Source organism: Cervus canadensis, chromosome 10, assembly GCF_019320065.1.
Source record: "Cervus canadensis isolate Bull #8, Minnesota chromosome 10, ASM1932006v1, whole genome shotgun sequence".
Taxonomy (NCBI): domain Eukaryota; kingdom Metazoa; phylum Chordata; class Mammalia; order Artiodactyla; family Cervidae; genus Cervus; species Cervus canadensis.
Window position 1 is genome coordinate 81,766,613 of NC_057395.1, and position 23,147 is coordinate 81,789,759.

Below are 23,147 nucleotides of genomic sequence, written 5' to 3' on the forward strand. Positions count from 1 at the left end.
GGACGGTCAGGGATTTCCCGCAAACGCGGCTCCAGGCTCTGTTCTCAGCAGGGGTGACGACTGTGGGCACTGCCTGTCTGTGGAGGGGCCCTGGGGCTGCCCAGCTCAGCAGGAACGGCAGGGGTGCGAAGGGAGGTCGGCCTCCCTTCGCACCCCTGACCTCACACCCCCTCAATCAGGGCAGCCCAGTGCCTAAACGGCCCCTTCCTAGTCTAGCTCTGAAGACCTGGAAGGTGTGGGGGCTGGAGGACATGCAGAAAATAAATTCTGTAAAGCAATTATCCTTCCATTAAAAAATAAAAAAGATTGAATAAAAAAACACAAAGGACAGCAAAGGTGGGGCTTGCATTCTCAGCCAGCCTCTGCCAGATTCCACCTGTGCTTACGCATCAGACCAAAATGCTGGTGCTCCCACCCCATATCACGGATGAGAATAGAGACACAGAGAGGTTGAGCATCTTGCCCCAGCTCATACAGCTGCTGGGGCAGGGCTGAGAACTGGACCCCTGTGGTCGAATCTGGAGTCCAGATGCTGTGATGACCCTGAGGGAGCGGCAGAGACCAGATGGCCCATGCTGAGACAGGCGCGCGCACACACACACGTGCACGTGGCCTTCACCTTTGCGGCTACAGAAGTCAGAGGGAACCAGAGGGCCACCAGGAGAGGCCAAAGGAGAGTCAGGGTCTATAAGGAGGAGGGGCCCCACTTCGCAGGAGGCCAGGGAATCCCTTTCCTGGTGAGTCTGTCTCAAACCCTAGATTCTTCTCCCTGGACCCAGGAACTGACTGTCCAGTGACCTAACTGACTTGGCTCCAGAATGATGCCTTCCCAGGGGTTCAGCTACGACTGGACTCCACTGCTGTCAGTGATAAGGGGGGAATGAGTACATAGCCTGGGATTCACATTTTTTGGAGACAAAATTTATTAGAAGAGGAGACCTAAAAAACCACAAAGGCAACTGGCATGAACATCTCCAGAAGACCTAAGAAACCCTCTGCGGTTTATCTACCTCCTTTCCTGTCATGAAGGTGGAAGGTCTATTTAACAAGTAACTCTGTGCTTATCGCACTCTTTCTTTAAAATATTTATTATATTTTTATTTATTCGGCTGTGCTGTGTCTTAGTTGCAGGCTGTGGGAGCTAGTTCCCCAATCAGGTTTTGAACGTGGGTCTCTGCATTGGACTCTTGACCCCTGGACCACATGGGAAGTTTCTTCTCTTGCTCTTGTGGACAGTAACGGGTCTCAGACGTTCTCTGAGGCCCCCTTAGAGCTGAGGCATGGGGTGGCTGCAGTAATCCTCCTGTGGATAAGGTGTGGTTTGTTGGTCATAACTCACTCACACTCCCTACAAACATAGGGCTACTCCCCTGTGTGTGTCCTCTGGTGTCTGATGAGGACGGACTTCCTACTGAAGGTTTGCCCACACTCCCCGCAAACATAGGGCTTCTCCCCTGTGTGTGTCCTCTGGTGTCTGATGAGGACGGGCTTCTGACTGAACCTTCGCCCACACTCGCCGCAAACATAGGGCTTCTCCCCTGTGTGTATCCTCTGGTGGGTGATGAGATGGGACTTCTGACTGAAGCTTCGCCCACACTCCCCGCAAACATAGGGCTTCTCCCCTGTGTGTGTCCTCTGGTGTCTGATGAGATTTGACCCGTGATGGAAGCTACGCCCACACTCCCCGCAAACATAGGGCTTCTCCCCTGTGTGTGTCCTCTGGTGGGTGATGAGGACGGACTTCCGACTGAAGCTTCGCCCACACTCCCCGCAAACATAGGGCTTCTCCCCTGTGTGTGTCCTCTTGTGTGAGATGAGATTTGACCCGTGATGGAAGCTACGCCCACACTCCCCGCAAACATAGGGCTTCTCCCCTGTGTGTGTCCTCTGGTGTCTGATGAGGACTGACTTCTGACTGAAGCTTCGCCCACACTCCTCGCAAACATAGGGCTTCTCCCCTGGGTGTGTCCTCTCGTGTATGGTGAGACTTGACCTGTCCTTGGAGCCTTGCCCACACTCTCCGTATGTGACTCTCATAATTCCCGAGACCTCTTCCCCCGTGAGCAATGTGCCTGTGTCCTCTGGATTCAGTTTCTGGCTTGTGCTGGGCTCGTCTTTCATTCTCTCATGCACCCCTGAACCCCCCATTTGTCCTCCGGGTGAGTAGGAAGAGGCCCTTGAAATCCTCTTCAGCCTTACGCTTTTCAGCAAAGGTTGGGGCCTGTCCTTGGCCTCCTGATCCTCAGGTTTGTCGCTTAGGCTGTGTGGATCTGAATATCGCTGATTTTGATTGCCTGGGCAGGGATCCTCTGGTTGGAGGAGATCTCTTTCGGATGGTCTCAGGAGGGTCTGAGAGGGGTGACTGCGTTGGGTGTGTTGGCTGAGGAATTTCTGACTGGAGAAGGCCAGAGAGCAGAAGGCACATGGGTGGATCTTGGGCTTTGGTTCTGCTGAAAGAGGAAGCTTTTGGTCAGGTAGCTGGTTTGCCGTGGTCAGGCCTGCCTCACTAATTATCTAAGTGTTGGCAGTGCACGATTTGTCTCCCATCGAGTGTGTCTTTATAGTCCACATTTCCACTCCACTCTTATTCTCTACATCTACAGAAATCCAGGAAATTGGTGTCAGGGGCCTTTTCTACATATCACCCAGATAGGGACCTTCCAGCAGCATCAGAGGCAACATCTCTCCTGATAGAGGTGGATCTGTAGGGACTTTCCCTGCGTGTAAGTGTCTGAAATGTCACGTCACAGTGGCCACAGGTATTTACCCTACTGAGGGATAAGACTTGATGACTTAGGTGAAATCTTCTGAGTGGCTCCCTGTGAGGGGAAAGGGTCTATTAAGTTAGGGACGCCTGGCCTGGAGTTCTCTGCATGTGGGAGGCAGCACAGGGGTGGTTACAGCAGGTGTGGGTAAATCTGACTTTGTGGCTCCTTGTTCAAAGAGCAGCCTTTGTGCCGATCTCTGCAGGAAGTGGGTTTGAGACTGGATGAGACCGAGCGGCCCAGGTCCCACTGACTACAGGTCTCTGGCCCCTGCTGCCCAAACAGTTTCACAAATTGCTCCTCTCTCTGCTTCCCATATATCATAAAATAAAGGCATATCCTTTCTCCAGCCTCACCAGTACTCATACCTCATTTATTTCATTCAGGCTTAGTCCATTTAACGTGCACTAGGAAGCCCTATTTAAAAATACATCTCCAGTCAGACTCTTCACATCCTCACTCGAAAGCATCTTCAGACAGCCCACTCTCCCCTCATGTCTGGCAATGAACTGACCTCTGAGGGGACTCCCCACTGCTGTCTCTTCCCAAAAGTGAACCAAAGCATCGTCTTAGCACAGAGAACATGCCGCTTGCAGCAGAAAGCTGCGCGGTTGTTCTGTGTTACCCAGGAGGACCCCTGGGGCCTGCACTTGGACCCAGGCCCTGAGGCTTCCCTGTCCCATCCAGCCTCCTTCTCTCCCTCTGTGCTTCCTCCCGCGACCCCTGGCATGGCCTCTCTTCCCGGCCCTGGGTCTGAGGCACTGGCTGCTCCCCTGCCTGGAATCCTTCCCCACGGGTGTTATCTCTGCAGAGACCCTGCCCCACCATCCTGCACCACACCCCACCCTCTGCTCACGCTGACCCGAGGCACGTTCCCTGCGCTGGTTTTCCTCAGAGCACCAGCCCCTGTCTGGTATGAAGCCCCTGCTGCCCCAGGGCAGTGGTTCTGTCTGTTTCGGTGCGTGGAGCCCCGTCTGGCACAGAGTGTGAACTCACATGACAACAAACTGGAACAGTAACTGAATGCACATCACTGCACATGTGTCGCTTAGAAATGGGAGGAAATGAGGAAGAAACAGGTAAAGGGCAGAGTGCTGGTAGGTATTAGAAATGTTGCTTTTTGCTTCTCAGCCTTTCAGCAGAAGGTGATGTTACACATTTTTCTGCATGAAATATTAAAAATTAGAACTAGCATTTTTAATATAAAAATTTCTCCTAACAATCATAAGAAAAGAATCAAATTCTGAGGCATTTTAATTGCAACTCTACTGACTTTGGACTGGATTGTCCTCTGCTTCGAAATCGGACCACGGAGGCTCCCAGGATGGGGTGGGGTGCTGGAAGAGGGCTGACACTCACCTCTCCCGGCCGCGAGCTCACTCTTCCCCCTGCTGTCCCGCTTGATGCCAAGGTCCTGACCATACTCGTCCCCGTACCAGACCAGCAGCTCACAGCCCGGCCTGACCACCTGGCAGGTTCGGTAGAAGATCTGCCCGTGATACTGGAAGGCCACCAGGTTCTGCTCCTCGTCGTCCCGGGCACAGTTCACATACCTGGGGTCGAGGCCGGGAAAGGGAAAGAAACCTCAGGTGATGAGTGCCCTCCACTCTCCGACCATGCGCAGCTCCTTGCCTTCCGCCTCTGAGGCTGCCCCTCATGTGGACCTTCTGTTCACACCTTCGACCAGGCCATGTGAATTCCCATGCTTTTCTCTCCTTACCTAATGAGCCATTTTCCAAAGCCCAATTCCAGTCTCGTTTCCACCTGGACTGTCCGTGAGGCTGGTGACCTCCAGCTCCTCTAAACTCTGAATTAAGTTCTCTTCCATCCACAGGACTTGGTACTCCTTGGCTAACACGCAGCCCTCAGCACTCACCCCAGCCTGCCTTCTCTCCCCAGGCTATCTCCCATCTCCTCACGTGTATCCAGGGTTCTATTCGCTTGCCCACCCCCTCCCACGGAAACTTGGAGAGAGCGCTGATATAGCTTGAGACACGGAACAGTAATTGTTTGTTCACTGTCTGCCTGCCCTGATGAAAGGGAGGACCTCAGAAAATGGCCCCGCCTAGGGCCATCCTGCCTCCCATTCCTTCTGAGGCCTCAGGGCCCACTTCTCACTGGAACCAAGCCTGAGGAGGTTGTTGCCCACATAGAGTCAAGGTCTCCTGTATTAGGTTTTCCTGGCACTGTGCAGTTACTCAAAGAGAAAAAAAATAAGGTTACTGTTCCTAAAATCAATTGGCTAATGTCTGTCTGCAGTATGTTCTCCAAAAGGACATGGGTTGTGTGATCTGCTTCAGTAACGAAGTTCACTGTCTAAACCGAAACATAAAGTGTGTGGTAAGTGTCCATTAAGTGAGTTAAAGTGTCCCTGGTGAATCTAGACTCCTCAAGTCGTTTTCAAGTCCACCAGTTTTGTTCAGCATATAGACTTGTGTCTTGACGGCACATGCCATATTTTCATTTCCTTCTTTCTAGTGTCTTTTGAAATGAAAGAGCATGATATGGAGGGAAAAGAGGAAAGAAGATGTGAAAGCTGTGGAGGGAGCCGGGTTGAGACGGAAAGGGGCGTGGGATGGAGGGAGTCTCAATGTCTCCACACTGCAGCCTCACTGCACTCACCTCATCCAGTTGGCCCAAGACGTGTCCTTTCCATCCACATACTCGTAGCAGTTCCTCCCTTTGGTGATCTGAGTGTCAGAGAAAGAGTTACAAGCTTTCCTCTTTCTTTTATTTGTTTTTTGGTAAGAAGCAATAAAAGAGTTATTTCCCTCTGTAGACATTGGTGCTTTTCAGCCTGCATGGATTCACCTGCCAGTCGGACCACACGGTAAACCCCTTACTCATCATTCCAAGTCTGAGTCTCTTGGTTCATTGAAGGCAAGGGCTCCACAAGGGAGGAGTCACTTCTGTGCGTCTGTACACTGTGTTCCCACCTCTCCTCTGACCTTAGATAGAGGTCCTGAGTGTCTGTACACTGTGGTCCCACCTCTCCTCTGACCTTTAGATAGAGATCCTGTGTGTGTGTACACTGTGGTCCCACCTCTCCTCTGACCTTTAGAAAGAGGTCCTGAGTGTCTGTACACTGTGGTCCCACCTCTCCTCTGACCTTTAGATAGAGGTCCTGAGTGTCTGTATACTGTGGTCCCACCTCTCCTCTGACTTTTAGAGGGAAGTCCTGTTTTCATGTCCAGGGCACACAGTACCCAGGGCTGACTGTGTCATTGCCAACCGTGTTATCACCATCTGCGTCCTCGCATGTAGACATGAAGTACCCCCCACCACACACAAGCGGTTAGTGGCCAGAAGACAGGGAAACGGGTGCTTCTCACCATCCAGGCGTATCCACTGTTGGCGGCCTCTTCATCGTCTGTGATCTGGCCCTCGTAGGGGCCAAAGTGCAGGCCCAGCGGCAGATCGGACGCCTCGTTCCACACTCCAAGCCCAGCGTCAGGGATGCCCGACAGTCTGATGCTTAACCCAGGGGGCAGCGTGAGGATTGAACGATTGGCATGCCCCTTTTCTACTGCACAGTCCTTTACAAAGGTTGGGGGCCCATGGGCAGCACAGCTGTCGATGAAGAAGTTCTGACACTCCTCACAATCTGGAGGTGAGAACAGGGATGAGAGGAGGTATAGTGATGTTGCTGGTCGTAACGACATTCAGAAAGAACTGGGGCATTCATGGCATTTGGCCTCGATCCTGCACCCCAAGTCATAGAGAAAGGGGATGGCCGGGGGGCCAAATGGTGAGGTGAGGTTAGTGGACCAAGGCCTGGTACCCCCTTCTCCGTGAGTGGGCCAGCGGGGTCACTCACAGAGGTAGTCATCATCCTGGGGCTCGCTGACCTCTTGGTACACGTGGCCCTTTCTTTCCCGTAGACTATACCTCTGCACTCCAGTCTCCTTTCTTCTGAGTTCTAAGATGGAGAACAGAAGCTAAGCAAGGCTGGTGGGGTCTGGGGAGTTAGTCCCTGTTTTATCAGAAAGTGTGAGATCTCCTACCTGTCCAACTATACACTTTGTTAAAAATTTCTTACATGTAGTTTTCAAACTTTTACTTTTGTAATTTTATTTTTTAATGATACATTATTTATTTCTTCTCCATGCTGCATGACTTGTGGGATCTTAGTTCCCTGACTAGGAATGGAACCCACACTTCCTGCAGTGGAAGTGTGGAGCCTTAACCACTTCACCACCAGGAAGTCCATTCTCTATACTTTGCTTCTTGTCCCTTTAACTACAGGTTCAGGAGACTGAGGCTCCACTGACCACAGATGCCCAGTTCAGTGATAGCTTCCTGCACTTCCTGTTAGTAGGTTTAACTTCCCAACCTTCTTACTTAGGAAATAGTTCACTGACACATCTACTCAGAAAATATATGTTAAGGGCACATGATATGTAAGGCACTGAGCAGAGGTCTGGGCATAAACACTAACAAAGCACGGTTCCCATCATCACAGCTGGATATTGAACTAATTGTAGGTGTCAGACTTTTGCATTTAATGTAAGACTTTCAAGCACTGTATGAGTTATGTATCCTTATCTTCACTTTACACATAGCAATCAGGACATCAGAAAATGTATAAGATTTTCCCAAGGCCCCAGTGCTAACTTCATGTCTCAGATCAGTCCATCTTAAACCCATGCCTACCCAAAGTCCATGCCACACACCTAGGCCATACTTATTAGTTTTTCTACAGGGATTAGAGGAAGTAATTAGAGGAACTCCCCAAATTTCTCTTACCGCATTTTTGTCTGGGGTGCTGTCCAGGGGTCCTTGCTTTTCTGTGATGGGGCACTGGTTTCTGAGCCTGCTTGGAGCCACTTGTCTTCAGCAATTTTGCTACTCTGGACAATTCCTTCAAACTAGATTCCTTACTTAATGGTGCCCTGGACATTCTCTTCCATGTGAGTAAAAGACAACAGGCATTTCTTTAGTTCTTTAGGACTTTATGAAGTGTTTTCACATGCATGACTTTAGTTAATACTTTGACAGTTCTTGGAAATAGCTGATTTGAGGGGGGGTGGTCTGAACATTGGAGTGTAACAAAAGGACCTAGATGGATAGTGAATCAAAACTAGAATTCATATCTTAAGGTTCTTCCCCTACAACTTTCAGCATAAAAGTGAGAGCAAGGCAGGGAGAATAGCTGGAGTTCATGGAAAGAGGAGGGTAAGGGCTGGTAGAGATATCCTGGGGGTGTATATTAATTAGTGGCCCTCTGATGGACAAGGAAGTATGAAAAATTACAAAGGGGACAAAACACATCTGGAAAATAAGGTGAGAAATCAGTGAGATTAAGAGGAGAAAAGATGATTTGCAGACACACTTTTAGACAGTAAAGAAAATGAGATGAAAGTTGCAAGTTGCCATGTTCTAGAGACAATGTTTGGAATTAAAGTAGCTGGTCTCATCAGTTCTCCTTGAACAAGGCTGTATGACTAGCTGGTTCTGCTCAGTTTGCTGATCCATGAATTGGTATACAGGCTAATTCTTAATATTATAGTGCACATGAAATTTAATAACCTTCAACAAATTGTTGTGTGAACTATTTTATACAGTAAGAATGTAAGCGTACATCCCTGGTATCAATTTATTCCCTAAACTGCATCTATATTTGAAGTCTAGCTCACAGACACTATCTTCAGCATTCTTTGACCTTTCTACTTCTAGATGAATGCTTAAATGTGGAGTCAATCACTCACAAAACATTCAGGGGTCCCTCAGGGGCTTTGAGCTGGGCCTGGACTTTTGAGAATGAATGGGTGTGGGCTAGGATCTCAAAGCTCACAACACAGGGGCAGGCTAAACAAATGACTCCAAACAGGAGAGTTGCCTATTAGAGCTCAGAGGAGGGGTTGTTACTCCTCCTGCAAGAAGGAGCATTTGAAATGATGCCCAGATGATGAGTTTCTACTCAAAAGTGGGTAATCTATGTGAAGTCCTTAAGTTATTTTCTTATTTGTTGCTTTTCAGTCATAAACCTGAGGCTTCTCAGGGTTGCGAGTTGCTTCCTCTTATTGGAGTGGGAGGCTCTGAGGTAGGGATCCTGTCTCCTTCTTCATCTTGGACTGTCCACTCTACAAACTGCCCAGCATATCCTTAAGCTTCTCTTAGTCAGATGTCTTAGCATATCCCTCCCTAGCACAGCACAAAAGAACTGAGGTTGAAAACATCTCTCAGATGAATGATATAAAGATGTATGAATAAGCTTCATAGAACTATGGAAGTTTTAATCAGTTTGTAAGGGGTTTAGAGAACATGCATTGGTTTAGATTGCACTACCAGGGATACTGTGATCTCAGACATATAATCAAGTGTTTTTTACCTCATTTTTGGGATCTATAATGGTGATAGCTATATACCTACTTATAGGTACTGTAGGATTGATTTAAGGTTTAGGTAAGTTTATTCACATAAAATGCTTAAAGTCTGAAATATTATGAAAATAATGGAACAACAGAACCGCCTACTACTGTTGTTGTTCTTACTAACTGTAAAGGTGGTGATGATATCAGACAGTGTGCTAAAGATTCAGGGAAGGAAGGCAGCCGTCTCCAGGATCTCTGTGTTTTCTCCTATTCTCACCTGTGACTGGATCCATGAGGAGGATATTTTGGCAACAGGATTTGGGAAATACTCACCTTCTGGTGTTTACTGTGCTCCACTCTGAAGGGCATTGAAGAAGGTTTACCTAAAGAATGATAAGAATCAGTGTTTTGGTTGGAAAATGTTTCCAAACTCTGGGTATTCTAATTAAGGACACATAATTCTAAGCCAGAAAGTGACAAAGACAATGATTACCAAAGGAGGAATGGAAAATAATTTCTGTATCATCAACTCCTATGGTTCCACTGGGAGCGTTACATAATTTTTAAAATTAAAATAAAAATATGAAACTTCATCTGTTCCTCATCTGATGTTCATAAAGTATCTAATAAATTTCCTAGTCTTTCATGACAAAAGTACTCAACACTGTAGAAATAGGAGGAAGTGACTGCAATATAATAAAGGTCATATATTGAAAGTCTACCTCTAACATCATAGTCATCAGTGAAAAAGATCAAGAAAAAAAGGCAAGGATGCCTGTTATCAACATTTCTGTTCACCATAATATTAGAAGTCTTAGCCAGGGCTTTAGGTTAGAAATGGAAACAAAAGGCTTCCATTTGGAAAGAAAGAAGTAAAATTATGTCTGTTCACGGGGGCATGGTTTTATGTGCAGAAAAATCTTTAAATCCACACACACAATTCCTGCACAGAAAGTCGCATGGTACAAAATCAACATTCAGATGTCTTTCCGTGCATGAAGAATGACCATTCCACAAAGGAAAATAAGAAAACAATCCTATTTATTTTTTATTTTTTTAAAGCCACCATCAAGAGCTAAATTAAAAATATATATATTTATTATTATTTATTTGTTTGTGCCAGGTCTTTGTTGCAGCATGTGGGATCTAGTTCCCTGAATAGGGACTGAACCCAAGTTCTCTGCATTGGGAGTGTGGAGTCTTAGCCACTGGACAAATAATCTTATTTATAATAGCATTGAAAAGAATGAAGTAATTAGGAATATACTTAAGGAGATGAAAGAATTATATGTTGAAAACTACAAAATATTGCTGAAAGGAATCTGACATAAATAAATAAATAGGTGTCTCATGTTTATGGATTTGGAGGCTTAATATTATTAAGCTGTTCATACTACCCAAAGCAATTTAAAGATTCAATGCAATTCCTATTAAAATCCCAATTAATTTTTTTTCAGATATAGAAAATCCATCCAACAGTTAACACGGAATCTCAGAGCACCCCAAATAGGCAAAGCAATCTTAGAAAGAACAGCAAAGCTGGAGGCCTCTGATTTCAGAACATACTACAAAGGTACAGGAAGCAAAAGAGTGTGGATTTGGCAAAAAATGTATGCTTAGTCGCTCAGTCTTCTTGAGTTTTTGTGACCTTTTGGACTGTAGCCCACCAAGCTCCTCTGTCCAGGGGATTTCTCAGGCAAGAACACTGGACAGGGTTGCCATTTCCTTCTCCAGGGGATCTTCTTAACCCATAGATTGAACCCGCATCTCCTGTGTCTCCTGCACTGAAAGGCAGATTCTTCACCTGCTGAGCCACTGAGGAAGCTGGCTGGCATAAAGACTGATATGTCAAACAATGGAACAGAATAGACAGCCAGAAATAAACTCTTGGATACATGGTCTAATGATCTTCATCTAGGGTGTCAAGATAGTGGGGAAAGTTTAATCCCTGTAATGAATGGTGCTGGGGAAACAAAATATCCATATGCAAAATAGTGAACATCTTACATCTTGAAGAAAAATCAACTCAGAATGGATGAACGACCTAAATGCAAGACTTGATAACACTCTTAGAAGACAACAAGGGTGAAGCTTCAGGACATTGAATCAGCAATGATTTCTTAGATATGGTACCAAGTGCACAAGTATTAGTAACAAAGTACAAATAGACAAATGAGATTAATCTTAAAACCTTGTGCATCAAAGGACACTGAACAGAGTTGAAAAGGCCACCTATAGGATGGTAGAAAATATTTGTAAACTATGCATCTGATAAGGGGTTACTAAGCATACACCAGTATGAAGGCTACCTACAAGCCAGGAAGAGAACCTGTTTGACCACGATGGCACCTTGCTATCAAATTTCCATGCTCCAGCATTGTAAGAAAAGAAATTTCTGTGGTTTAAGGAATGCAGTCTGCTTTGTTATGGCAGTCTGAGCTGACTAACAGTGAGAGAAGGAATTGAATAGACATTTCTCCAGAGAAAATACACAAATGGCCAACAAACATATGAAAAGATGCTCAATATTACTAATCAATAGGGAAATACAAAGTGAAACCTTCTGTGATGGGCAATATGTATAAGAAGACAATAGCAAGCTTGGTAAGGATATGGAGAATTTGGAACCCTTATACACTACTGTTGGCAATGTAAAATGTTGCAAGCTTTCTAGAAAACAGTCTGGAGTTTCCACAGAAAATAGAACTGCTGTATGATCTAGCAATCCCTCTCAAGAGTGTGTTTCCATAAAGAATTGAAAGCAAGATATTGAATAAATAGTGGGCACATGTATGGTCACTGCCGCATTATTCCCAATGGGCAAGATGTGTAAGCAACCTAAATATTCATTGGTGGATAAAAGATAAAGATTATATATAAGATATATGTTATAGCTCTTATATCCACATGCACACAACGGAATGTTTTGAAGCCTTAAAATAGAATTCTGTCATATGCTACCTCATGGATGGGCCTTGATGATATTATACTAAGTGAAATGAACCAATCAAAAAAGACAAATATTGCCTAATTCCAGTTCTATGAGGTATCTAAATTAATCAAATCCATGGAAACAGAAAATATAATCGTGGTTGCCAAGGGCTGTGAGGAGGAAGGATTGGAGAATTGTTACTCAGTGGGTTAGGGCTTCAGTCACGCAAGATGTAACATTTCTACAGATTTGTTGTACAACCATGTGTATGTATATCCCCGGTGGCTCAGCGGTAAAAAATCCACCTGCAATGCAGGAGATGCAACAGATGCAGGCCCAATCCCTGGGTTGGGAAGATCACCTGGAGCAGGAGATGGCAACCCACTCCAGGATTCTTGCCTAGAGAATCCCACGGACAGAGGAGCCTGGTGGGCTACAGTCTATGGGTACGCAGAGTCAGACATGACTGAGCCATTAGCACTATGGCCACTAACACTAACGTGTACATAGTTAGCAACAGTGTGCCATACACTCAGAAATTGTTAAAAAGGTAAATAAAGACGTGCAGGTGTATGGTGAACCGAGGCGTATGTATTCCGTATGAACAATCTCTCCTTATGTCAAAACCTTTGCAGACAACCAAATGTTTGCTTTTCATGTCCCTTTCACTAGTTTTAATAACCTCAGGGAACAGAGGGACTTCCCTGGTGCACAGTGGATGAGAATCTGCCTGCCAATGCAGAGGACACAGGTTTGATGGCTGGTCCAGGAAGATTCCACTTTCTGCGGGGCAACTAAGCCTGTGTGTCACAAACTACAGAGCCTGCATGTGCTCTGCAATGAGAAGACACTCACCTCAACCAGAGAAAGCCCATGGACAGCAACGAAGACCCAGTGCAGCCAAAACTAAATAAATAATTTTTAAAAATCTGGGAGAACAGAAATCCATGGATGGAGAATCATAGAACTATCTAAATTGTTTTCTCCAGTCTAGGCAGATTAACTCTTCTAAACTCTTTGAGCAGCAGAAGAGGAAGTGAGCTGCTCACTTCTATTTTTATAATAAGTGTACTTCATTTTATTTACCTGATGCCATCTCTGGTCAGTGAAATGTGGGAAAGATCATGGAGAATAAATAGTTCTCTCCAACCCTTTCCCAGAATCAAAATATAGAATTAGTTTAACCTTAGGGTAAGAAGATCATGGGATTTGTTTTATATACATAACATAAATAATATATCTTGACATAATATGTTAATCATTTCCTCTTTGAAGAGATTTAATCCAATAACCAATGAGATTAGTATTAAATCTGTTTCATGAATTTATTTCTAAGGTTTCTTTAACTGCCTTTCACTAAGAATGTTTAGCAAAAATAATTCTTTGTAAAAAGAATGATAAATTTTAACCATAAAATTTTTGAGAATTACACTGGAAAACCTATACATTCATCTTCATTCAGGCTAATGTCAATATTCAGCCACAACCACTTTGGAATGCTGAAAATTATGTTTTCCTTACTACTGGCTGAGATGTAGTTGAGACCTAAGCCCAAGCTGGTTTCAGGAAGACACCTCCAAATCCTCCTGGCCTCTCACCTTGCTGCCTTGGTGTCCATTCTTCATCAGAATCCTCAGGGTCATCTACCTGGGGTTTGATGACCTGCCTGCGGTGATGCATGAAATCCGGTCGAGTGGCTCTGAAACCTGTAGAGAAGCGAAACATTTGTTCTAAGAAGGAGAAACAATGCATAGAAGCAATGGAAAGTGTCACAAAGTCAGGGAATCAGTAGGATGGGCTGGGGGAATCTAGAATAAGGCAAGAGGTGAGCTCTGCACTGCAGAGTCAACCTCCCTTTGGTACAAAACTCTAAACATTTCCTTAGTCTCCACACAAAAGGGAACTGTGAGCAGATGAAACCACCTAAGAGCTGGCCAAGTGAACACTGAGGGTGAAGACCTGTTTCATGTTTCCCAGGCTCACAGGCACCCAGCACTTCCTGTTACCTATAGCAATCAGCGCTTCGTAGTTTCTTTTCACATTCCTATATCGGATTTTTTCCCATTCTCCCATCTCTTCCCATTGTTCCTTGGAGAAGTATACGGAGATGTCTTTGAAAGCATCTGTGGCCTAAGGAAAATAAGAGATTTCATCAGTGCTTTACTAATCTAAGTCAGACCTTAGAGCTGGGCCTTCTCCTCCACCTTTTGTGCAGGGAGTAGCCTGAAGCTACTGGATGGTCTGTGTGAGACAGGGATGAAGGCTTTCCTTCCCGACTGTGTCCTGTTTAACTGAACAAATGCTGAGCATTTTCCTAGCTCTCCCTGGACACAGAGCAGTTGACGAAGCTAGTGTCCTGTTTTGTCCCACTCCACCCCCCCATCTCAGACAGGACCAGGCATTCCCATCCTGTGTATGGTCACAGGGAAGTTCACTCAGCTGCCCAGGCAAGCAGTCTGTGGTGCTTCAGGGACCAGCGCCGTGTCCTTCCTATAGAGCTGGCTTAGAGCCCAGGTTTGCCGCCTCCACCTCTCACCGTGGGCTTCCGCTCTGTTCTCCCGGCATCTCCCTCAGTGCTCTCCTCTGGAGACCTGTTCGGCCTCATGGCCATTGGAATGCTCAAGGCCAAGGTGCCTGTGGAAGAAGAAGGTGCTGAGATAGCCCAGACCAGTGTCCAGAGCCTGGTGTGTCTTCCTTGGGTGGAGTGTCCAGGGCAGGAAGGTTACGGGAAAGTCCGGGTGAGGGTACTGGTGGGATAGACGGATACTGACTAGATATGACAGATCAGCCTAATGTGAACTAGATTTGGTTTCTTTGGTTCCCCTACAATTCAGCCCCTCTGAGGGAAGGCACTGGGAGGGATGTGTCTGGGGTGACGGAGGGATTCTTGAGGAGACCTGGAAACCCCTAACTGCTGGACTGGGGTCAGGCTGAAATCAGGGCTCTGTTCCAGTGCAGCAGAGGGAATGTTTCTCCAAGAAGGGTTTTGAGGATCTCCTCCTGGGGACTCAGAAAAATCTGGGCATAACGTATGTTCTACGTCTAAGGGACAAGTCGCTCGGCTTGAGGAGATATGGGTCCCACGGGCTGAAGTAACTGGGGTCCTCAGACAGAGGGGACTGGGGATCTTTTGGCGGATGTAGAATGCGCAGGGTGAGAAAACTTGGAATCTGTGAGGCTGAGGAAATCGGGGGTTTCTTATTAAGGGACTTTAGGTCTCCGACAGGCAGGACAGTTAGGGTCTTGTGGAGGAAGAGTTTTAAGAGCTCCCAGTTGGAGGGATTCAGGGTCTGCTAGGGTGAGGAAATTTGGTCTCTCTGCGGGTGGTATTTTTAGGGTGCCTCAGGCTGAGGGGAACTGGGGTTAATCTAGGTATTTGAGGGTCGCAGCACTAGGGGATTCGGTGTTTCTGTGGGTGAAGGGACTTGTAATCCCTGAAGCTGACGAGATGCAAGCCCCCTTCAGATTAGGACTCAGGTTACTCAAAGTTGACAGGATTTCGGGCCTCCCACCCTGGAATTTGAAGCCATCAGGCTAAGGGTTTACGAGGTCTGCACAGGGTGCGTTCCCGTCAGCCTCCCCGCTGTCCTGCCACGCTGCCCACCCTGTCCCCAGGAGCGCTAGAGGTTCAGCGACGTCCAGTCCTTCCGCGCTGAGGTGAAGTGAAGGGCCAGCAGCCTGCCTGTACCCTGTCAGGCACAAGCGACCAATCAGCGTTGTGACTGAGGCAGTCTGGCCAATAGGCGGCCGGAGGGTGGGGAGCGTGATGGAGGCCCCGCCCCACCGCTCGGGGATTGGCTGCTCTGTGGGCGTGTCTGTCAGGCCTCCAGCGCGCAGGCGCATCTTGGCTGGTTTCTTTGTTTTCAGGCATGGCCACTTAGGCCTGGATCCTCAAGTGGGCGGGTTGTCCTCAGGCTGAATGTTTCTTTCCTGTGCCCTCAACTGGTATATCGGCTCCACCAGACTGTAACCGTGGTCCCGGAGTTTATCCTAGGCCCCCCTGTGCCCTACCTTATCAAATCCAGTTTTGGCAAGAACTCTTATGTGGTGAGTACCACATTATTCAAGGGAAAAGGTGTAATTAACTACATTCTGATGAGACACAAGATAAATGCCGTATGATCAAAGATTTAAACACTACGCATGGAATAATGATGTTAGAAAAAACTTGGAGGATTTTTAACCTGAAAGTGGAAGTGGCACTGATGAGCCATCTGTATATTTGATGTAGGTATGAAAAGTCTACAGAAATGAGGTATAAATGTAGTCTCAAAGCCTTGCAAGTGTTTTCTGTAAGCCGAGGCATCGATCTGGAGGACTGTGGATCCACTGAGCTGAGTTTGCCTAACACCTACTGGCTTCACAAGATAAAATAGGGACACTGTTTCTGGCCCTTAGGTAGCTTTGCTCACAGAAAAATAATGTGATTTCCATGTATTGGAAGCAAAGCGACTGACTGTAGAATTAGTGCCAAGTGGTGGTTGGGAGTCTGGATGGAGAAATGTTACCAGAAAAGTGAGTTTACCTGTTGGTGGGTGTAGAGCCAGAAGGTACAACCCAGCCAGAGCTCATGGGAAGGAAAAGTGTATTACTTGCAGAACCATGGAGAACACCATGGAGCTTTCCAGAGCAGGGTCTCTGTAAACCACAAAGTTGGGTTAGGTTTAATCTATGAGTACAGGCATGTTCCGTCTTCTGTGGTGACTCAGATGGTAAACAATCTGTGCATAGCAGAAGACCCGGGTTCAACCCCTAAGTGAGGAAGATCCCAAGAGGAGGGCGGGGCAGTCCACTCCAGTATTCTTGCCTGGAGAATCCCATGGACAGAGGAGGCTGGTGGTCCATGGGGTTGCAAAGAGTCAGACATGAGTGAGTGACGAACACTTTAACTTTCCAGGCATGTTCATTAAGGGTCTTGGGCTGTGGGAGACTCCAAGCTTCAGTCGATTGAAGTCTTGAGAGTCAGAACCAGTCACCATCAGCATCCCTTACATTCCAGCTGGTCTGGTATACATATAGATATCTATTCTTGATATAGATATAGATATCTATTCTTCTTCATATTCTTTCCCCTTATCAGTTCAATTCAGTCTCTGAATCACGTCTAACTCTTTGCAGCCCCATGGAGTGTAGCACGCCAGGCCTCCTTGTCTATCAGTAACTCCCGGAGTTTACCGAAACTCGTTTCCATTGATTCAGTGATGCCATCCAACCTTCTCATCCTCTGTCGTCCCCTTCTCGTCCTGCCCTCAATCTTTCTCAGCATCAGGGTCTTTTCAAATGAGTCAACTCTTCACATCAGGTGGCCAAAGCGTTGGAGTTTCAGCTTCAACATGAGTCTTTCCAATGAACACTCAGGTCTAATCTCATTTAGAATGGACTGGTTGGATCCCCTTGCAGTCCAAGGGACTCTCAAGTCTTCTCCAACACCACAGTTCAAAAGCATCCATTCTTCAGCAGTCAGCTTTCTTTATAGTCCAACTCTCCCATCCATACATGACCACTGGAAAAACCATAGCCTTGACTAGAGAGACCTTTGTCAGCAAAGTAACATCTCTGCTTTTTAATATACTGTCTAGGTTGGTAATAACTTTTCTTCCAAGGAATAAGTGTCTTTTAATTTCATGGCTACAGTCACCATCTGCAGTGATTTTGGAGCCCCCCGAAATAATGTCAGCCACTGTTTCCCCATCTATTTGCCATGAAGTGATGGGATCAGATGCCATGATCTTAGTTTTCTGAATGTTGAGCTTTAAGCCAACATTTTCAGTCTCGGCTTTCACTTTCATCAGGACGCTCTTTAGTTCTTCTTCACTTGCTGCCAAAAGGGTTGTGCCATCTGCATTGCTGATATTTCTCCTGGCAATCTTGAATCTAGTTTGTGCTTCATCCATGTGCTACATCATTTCTCATGATGTACTCTGCATAGAAGTTAAATAAGCGGGGTGACTATATATTGCCTTGACATGCTCCTTTCCCGATTTGAAACCAGTCAGTCGTTCCATGTCTGGTTCTGACTGTTGCTTCTTGAACTGCATACAGATTTCTCAAGAGGCAGGTCAGGTGGTCTGATATTCCAATCTTTTTTTAATTTTCCAGTTTATTGTGACCCACACAGTCAAAGGCTTTGGCATAGTCAATAAAGCAGAAATAGATATTTTTTTCTGGAACTCTCTTGCTTTTTCGATGATCCAGTGGATGTTGGCAATTTGATCTCTGGTTTCTCTGCCTTTTCTAAAACCAGCTTGAAGATCTGGAAGTTCACAGTGCATGTATTGCTCAAGCCTGGCTTGGAGAATTTTGAGTATCATTTTGCTAGTGTATGAGATGAGTGCAATTGTGCAGTAGTTTGAGCAATCTTTGGCATTGCCTTTCTTTGGGATTGGAATGAAAACTGACCTTTTCCAGTCCTGTGGCCACCTCTGAGTTTTCCAAATTTGCTGGCATATTGATTGCAGCACTTTCACAGCATCATCTTTTAGGATCTGAAATAGCTCAAGTGGAATTCCATCACCTCTACTAGCTTTGTTTGTAGTGATGTCTCCTAAGGCGACGTGAGTTCACATTCCAGGATGTCTTGCTCTAGATGAGTGATCACACCATCGTGATTATCTGGTTCATGAAGATCTTTTTTGTACAGTTCTTCTGTGTTTTCTTGCCACCCCTTTTTAATATCTTCTGCTTCTGTTAGGTCCATACCATTTATGTCCTTTACTGAGCCCATCTTTGCGTGAAATGTTCTTATAAGCATAAATTTTAAGGTTGCTATTGCAGGGAATGGCCACAAGGCGTCAGGACTTTATCATGCCCAGTTGTGATTACCTTGAAAGTGAAAACTTTCAAGTTTTAACTCAAGACTGTAATTCAATATGGAATGTACCTGAAGCAACACCCAAAAGCTTGTGTGTTCTTTCTGAACTTTCTTATTTATTTATTGTAATAATTTTTTTAATTTACTGGCAGGTCCATGTGGCATGTGGGATTTTTAGTTCCTTGACCAAGTGTCAAACCCTCGCCCCCTGCATTTGAAGCACAGGATCTTAACCACTGGACTGCAGGGAAGTCCCCCTAAGCATTATTTATTTAAAGTAACCTTTATTTCATATTGTAGTAACATTGATATATCACGTGTTGTTGGTGGCAGGTGAACCGAATGTATTTTCTATTTTTGTTGTTGTCCAGTTGCAGAGTCAGATCTTTTTGTAGGAGCGTTCCTTTTTCTACAGGCCCTGTTGTACTGGTAAGACATCTATTTGTATATACATAAGTGTACATAAATGTAAATATCTAGGTACATAGATATGTAAATGTCCAGAGAGAGATATAAATGTCTATGTTTATAGATATACAAATGTCTATATGCATAGAAATATACATTCTAGGTACATAGATGTATAAATACCAAGGTTCATAGAGGCATAAATATCTATACACATAGACATATAAATATATATGTACATATCGACATAACTATCTATGGAAAACAGAAAAAGAGACACAGATGTACAGAACAGAATTTTGGACTCTGTGGGAGAAGGCGAGGGTGGGATGTTTTGAGAGCACAGCATCAAAATATGTATATTATCTAGGGTGAAAGAGATCACCAGCCCAGGTTGGATGCATGAGACAAGTGCTCGGGCCGGGTGCACTGGGAAGACCCAGAGGGAGCGGGTAGAGAGGAGGTGGGAAGGGGGATCGGGATGGGGAACACATGTAAATCCATGGCTGATTCATGTCAATGTATGACAAAACCCACTACAATATTGTAAAGTAACTAGCCTCCAACTAATGAAAATAAATGGAAAAAAAAAAAGAAATATACATTCTAGGTACATAGATGTATAAATACCTAGGTTCATAGAGACATAAATATCTATACAAATAGACATATAAATACATATGTACATATAGACATAACTATCTATGTATATACAGATATAAATATCTATTATAGATACATATAGACATAGGTATCTGTATACATAGACATGTAAATATCTGTATACACGGAGGATGGTTACATAGTGGGCAATGAAGGAGACCACCTTATAGACAAAATAAGTGATACAGATAGTGGCATTTATAAGAGCATACTAGGAGAGAGAAACATAAACAATTTCAAACAAAGAGAACACAGTTAAGCAAGATTCATGTGACTAGTTTTAATCTGAGGGCACTAAACCAACAAGTCCACTGGGGGTCAGTAGATGATGGCAAAGTCTGGAAGGGTGAGATAGTGAAAACAAATTAAATGTTTCACCTTTGTTTACAAAGTATAGCTTATAAATTTTTGGATTCATACTTGTTACCTCCTTAAGTATGTATCATCCTATATATCCTCATATGCCCACATCCAAACTGTTTCAAATAAAATCAAGCATAACTCCAACTTGTTGCAACTCTATTTAGTCATCTGTTGCAATTTCATGAAAAAGACACATTGTGATTCTTTTGTATAGACCAGTAATGGTTAGGATTTCTGTCTGTTTTTTTTTTTTTTGGGTCCTTAGAGATCATTTAAAATTTCAACACTTCTCCCTGCTTCACCTTGTTCTGGTTCAATTGACATTGGAAAAGTTATGGAAAGAGTGTTTAATATAATCTGAACTGACCAGGTATCTATTGTTTGGTGTACATAAAGATCTGAGAAGTAGACTTCGATGGATGTAAAAATAAATATTGTGGATATAGAACATAATTAGAAATTGCAAGAGTCATTTGACCAGAGAGCAATCACAATGGATCCACTTCATCTCCCACACCCATGAGGACAAGTTTATCTTGGTTATAATATCAGCAACTGAAGAGTTAAAGTGTTGAAAGGTTGTTGCTGAACCATAAGACGCTGGAATTCTTGGCCTCCGGAGGAGACGAATACAATCCAGGGCCAGAGACGAGGCTGGATCGCTCAGAGCTTTTGTGTAATAAAGTTTTATTAAAGTATAGTGGAGATAGAGATAGCTTCTGCCATAGGTATCAGAAGGGGGCAAAAGAGTACACCCCTCCTTGTCTTTAGCTGTATGTTATATAGTCACTCACAGTCTGTTAATGAAAAGAAAGGAGTGTCATAAAATTTAGAATAGTACCAGATAATTCATCCCTGGCCATAAAATGATTGACTTGAATCTTGTAGAAGGGCAGAATGCCAACAGATAGTTTCGTTTACATAGATTAGGGGAACAATACCTGAGTAAGTAGGTTGGGCCATTTGGCAGAACCAACTTGGAGATAGAATCTGGGGTACATTAACATAGCTTACGACAACATTTCCATAAGAAAAAGCAATGTATTGGTTAACTCAAGGTTTGAGAGTAGTTAGCTTCAGGTGAAACCAGGTGTCATGGCAACACAGCATTTTCAGAGAAACCTCCTTTTAAATTTGTATAGAGAAGAAAAATATCGCTGGTTTTTTTCCTCCTGCTGCTTAAGAGAAATAAAAATGTCTGGCACTTGCAGCCTCTTTCCTCCATTTGGAGACCCCTGGCCTTCCTGCCTGTTACCCTCTCAGTGTTATCACTGTGAAAAATGATTATGAAAAGAAATCTATGGAATGTTTTCATAGATAGGATGCAACTTTCCAAGAGGCTTTAAATTTTAGGTGAATATTTTATTATTTGAAATCTTGAGTGGATTACAGACTCTGCAAATTTTACAGACTGTTCAAAGTTACATTCTGTTCCATCCCGGAATGAATCCATTACCTTTTGGTTCATGCACTTGTGACGGACTTAATCAGCTTAGAGACAATCTGTGTTGGAGAGTGTTCTAAACCAATGTGTGCGTACCAGCTGGAGGTCTGACAAGAAACATTTATTCTCATGTTGTTGTAGTTGCTGTTCTGTTGCTAAGTTGTGTCTGACTCTTTGTGACCCCATGGACTGCAGCACGCCAGGAATCCCTGCCCATCACCAACTCCCGAAGCTTGCTCAAATTCATGACAGTTGAGTCAGTGATGCCATCCAACCATCTCTTCCTCTGTCATCCCCTTCTCCATTTCCCTTCAGTCTTTCCCAGCATCAGGGTCTTTTCCAGTGGGTTGGCTCTTTGCATCAGGGGGCCAAAGGATTGGAGCTTTGGTTTCAGCGTCAGTCCTTCCTATGAATGTTCAGGACTGATTTCCTTTAGGATTGACTGGTTTGATCTCCTCGCAGACCCAGGGACTATCAAGAGTCTTCTCTAGTGCGGGGAGCTTCTTGAAAGAGCTGACTCTGGGAGCTGCCTTGATTGATTATCAAGGGTCTGTTCGCAGGTATAGCTCTCTGTCCCGCCACCCCTCTGGAATTTACTATCCAAGTTAACTTCTAACAGAACATTAGTGAGCCTTGAATGCACACAAGGGGCAGATAGATAGCTTTGCACGACTGCCCTTAAAATAAGTAGGATGCCTTTGGCGCCTTGAGAGAGCTCTGGTGATTGTTATCTTAAAGATGATGTACATGGGGAAGAATTTTCTTTGGGATGCCTCTCTTCTTGGTTTAGTATATATGTAACCCTGAGAAATAAAGAATCATCGTTGACTGCAGCGATCCTCTCGACCCCATCTGTTCTGTCTCTTTATTTCTTAGCCTAAAGGAACGCGTCATGTTGCTCGCTGAAATCTTCTGGCTGGCCCGGCAAGTGGCGCCCAACAGCGTGGAGCTCAACGAAAGTTCCTTGCGGCCGCTGCCCGTTGAAACTATTAAGGCAAGTCAGAGTGTGTGTACTTGTATATTGAGGGGCAGGAAGGAATATTGTTGAGAGTATAAACCATGGGACAAGATAATAGTCGTCAGTTGTTTGTGCATATGTTACAGATAATGTTAAAGGATCGGGGAATGCAGGTTACTAAAACAAAATTGCAGGCTTTTCTTAGTTTTGTTGAGGAAGTATGTCCCTGGTTTCCACAGGAAGGGACTATGAGTTTAGAGATATGGAAAAAGATAGGGAAACAGATTCAAACCTATTATACTCTCCACGGGCCTAATAAGGTTCCTGTGGAAACATTTTCATTATGGTCTTTAATAAGAGACTGCCTTGATTTTGAACATGAGGAAGGGAGTAAATTAAAACACATGCTCCCACCCGAAGAACCAATTTATGCTACTCCTAAAGTTTATGCTACTCCTAAAGGGAAAGGACCCACAACCTTTGAATTAG

At 44.8% G+C, this 23,147-nt stretch overlaps 1 protein-coding gene across 1 annotated transcript; it reads right to left on the reverse strand.

Annotated features, from left to right (window-relative positions):
* Positions 1-1,267: 1,267 nt before the first annotated feature.
* Positions 1,268-14,616, reverse strand: LOC122448953 (histone-lysine N-methyltransferase PRDM9-like). The gene is made up of 11 exons (XM_043480607.1): positions 14,541-14,616; positions 14,018-14,134; positions 13,610-13,717; positions 9,413-9,462; positions 7,512-7,668; positions 6,583-6,684; positions 6,098-6,369; positions 5,388-5,455; positions 4,125-4,318; positions 2,200-2,447; positions 1,268-1,303 (listed from the first exon to the last, which is right to left on the reverse strand). The coding sequence occupies exons 1-11, from the start codon at positions 14,614-14,616 to the stop codon at positions 1,268-1,270; spliced, it is 1,428 nt and encodes a 475-aa protein (XP_043336542.1).
* Between the last annotated feature and the right edge of the window lie 8,531 nt (positions 14,617-23,147).

Bases quoted from the DNA above. Each gene is read 5' to 3' on its own strand.
- LOC122448953 (XM_043480607.1), bottom strand. From the start codon at position 14,616: ATGAGGCCGAACAGGTCTCCAGAGGAGAGCACTGAGGGAGATGCCGGG. The intron at 5,456-6,097 runs GTGAGAAGCACC...TCTGACACTCAG, and splicing joins ACAGTGGATACGCCTGGATG to ATCACCAAAGGGAGGAACTG. The intron at 1,304-2,199 runs GTAAGGCTGAAG...CCTTATCCACAG, and splicing joins CCCAACCTTTGCTGAAAAGC to GAGGATTACTGCAGCCACCC.